The 2,258-nt window shown below is 35.9% G+C and overlaps 1 protein-coding gene across 1 annotated transcript; it reads left to right on the forward strand.

The window, feature by feature from the left end:
- The first annotated feature begins 485 nt into the window (after positions 1-485).
- On the forward strand, positions 486-1,427 carry LOC123238655 (olfactory receptor 52E8-like). The gene has a single exon (XM_044665861.1). The coding sequence runs from the start codon at positions 486-488 to the stop codon at positions 1,425-1,427; it is 942 nt and encodes a 313-aa protein (XP_044521796.1).
- The last annotated feature ends 831 nt before the right edge of the window (positions 1,428-2,258 follow it).

Below are 2,258 nucleotides of genomic sequence, written 5' to 3' on the forward strand. Positions count from 1 at the left end.
ATCTGCTAGGTTGTCAGGAAGGGACTTTAGGGGCATTTCCATATTAATTATATGTAAAGGTGGGATTTTCCTGGGAATCTATAAATGTTCTAGTAACAGCCTTTACTGTTCTTGTGTATTTCCCTGAGGCTGAGTAGGGAGATTGATTATAAAAATTTCAATAATGTTATTATTACTAATATTATATAAATAATATAAATAAAATAATATAATAATATGATAATAATAAATTTTAGTAAGAAAGGAGTCACATAGGGGAGTCTGAGTGGGTGTTTCTATCCTTCCTGAGGGCTGCTTTGCAGTCTTCTGACCCCATCTGTGACCATGTCAGACAGGGTGGGTTTGATAACCCCCAGCAATTATTCATGAGGTAACCTTTTCTTTTTTCCTACAGGATATTAATTGCAAAGGAGAAATTGGGCAAGGTCTCTTCATAGGGATGGAGAGTCTGTCTCTGAAGAGCAAAATTCCAAGCCTCCACTAAAATGCTTCCTTTCAATGATACTGAATTCCACCCCATCTCTTTCTTGCTACTGGGCATTCCAGGGCTGGAACATTTCCACATCTGGATTGGCTTCCCTTTCTGTTTTGCTTATCTAATTGCTATCATGGGTAATGTGACTATCCTGTTAGTGATTAAGAGTGAACATAGCCTTCACCAACCCATGTTCTATTTCCTAGCCATGTTAGCTACCATTGACTTGGGTCTATCAACAGCCACCATCCCCAAGATGTTGGGCATATTCTGGTTCAGTCTAAAAGAGATCATTTTTGGAAGCTGCCTCACACAGATGTTCTTCATCCATATGTTCACATGCATGGAGACCATTGTTCTTGTGGCTATGGCCTTTGATCGGTATGTGGCCATCTGCCTCCCACTTCAATACAGCAGGATCCTGACAAATAAGATTATTGGCATTATAGCAGGGTTAGCTGTTTTGAGGAGTTTCTTAATGGTGGCTCCATTAGTGTTTCTTGTCCTGCGCCTGCCTTTCTGTGGGCATTACATCATTCCTCATACATACTGTGAACACATGGGCATTGCCCGATTGGCCTGTGCAAGTATCAGAGTCAACATCCTGTTTGGATTGGGGAATATTTCTATCATATTATTGGATGTGATCTTGATTGCAATATCTTATACTTGTATCCTCCAGGCTGTCTTCAGACTCCCTTCCTGGGATGCTCGATTCAAAGCCCTCAATACCTGTGGTTCTCATATCTGTGTCATCTTAGCTTTCTACTTCCCAGCACTTTTTTCCTTCCTTACCCATCGCTTTGGCAAGAATATTCCTCAGTACATTCATATATTCTTGGCCAATCTGTATGTAGTTATACCCCCTACCCTCAACCCTATAATCTATGGGGTCAGAACCAAACAGATTCGAGAAAGAGTATTTAGAATTTTCAGGAAAGAATCATTATGAATCAGGAAACCAGAAGATTAAGGACTTCTTATCTTTTCCTGTCTGATTTCACTCTTTTAGAGTCCTCCCCTCTGAGATTTACCTTTATAGCATTATTAAATCAATAGTCCTAATATCAAATTTAATATATAACTAGTTTCTTAAAATTTTTAGTAGTCCTCTATTTCAATAAATCTGTTCTTCTCCACCAAGTTTACTTAACTAATTTTATTTTCTCAATAAAAAACATATTATACTCTGATGAGGTCCTTTGTTTTTGGACTGAGTAATAAAAGATAAAGTATTTTAAATATATTTTTCCAATAGCAAAAATCTGTCTTATTTTCTACTTGTCCATCATTAGAGGAAAAACAAAATAAAAAGTGAAAAGCAGCCAAGTATTTGTAATGAATATACATAAAACTAATTGTTGGGTTGTTCATGTCCAAAAAATGGCTTAGTCTGGACTCTGAATTCATTTTTTTCTCTCTCAAGGAATGGAATCATTCTTCATCATCTGTCTCCTAGTATCATGAGTAATCATCTTAAAAATCAATGTCTTTGAGTTTTTTAAAGTTGTTTGTCTTTATAATAATGTTTTTAAAATATAAATTGTTTCTCAAGTTCTGCTCACCTCATTCTACATTTAATCATGTCTTCCTAAGTTTTTCTTAAACTCTCATTTTCATTGTTTTTTGCATTCCAATATTTTTCCATCATATTCAATTACCATAAATTGTGCAGTCATTCCCCACTGATAGATCCACCTTGGTTGCCAAATTTCTTTCATTACAAAAATAGTGGATGGATATATATTTGTATGTGTAGGGTTTTTTTTGCTTGTTTCCATAA

This window comes from Gracilinanus agilis, chromosome 3 (genome assembly GCF_016433145.1).
Source record: "Gracilinanus agilis isolate LMUSP501 chromosome 3, AgileGrace, whole genome shotgun sequence".
In the NCBI taxonomy this organism is placed as follows: Eukaryota; Metazoa; Chordata; class Mammalia; order Didelphimorphia; family Didelphidae; genus Gracilinanus; species Gracilinanus agilis.

Coding starts and splice junctions, on each gene's coding strand:
- LOC123238655 (XM_044665861.1), top strand. CDS start 486: ATGCTTCCTTTCAATGATACTGAATTCCACCCCATCTCTTTCTTGCTA.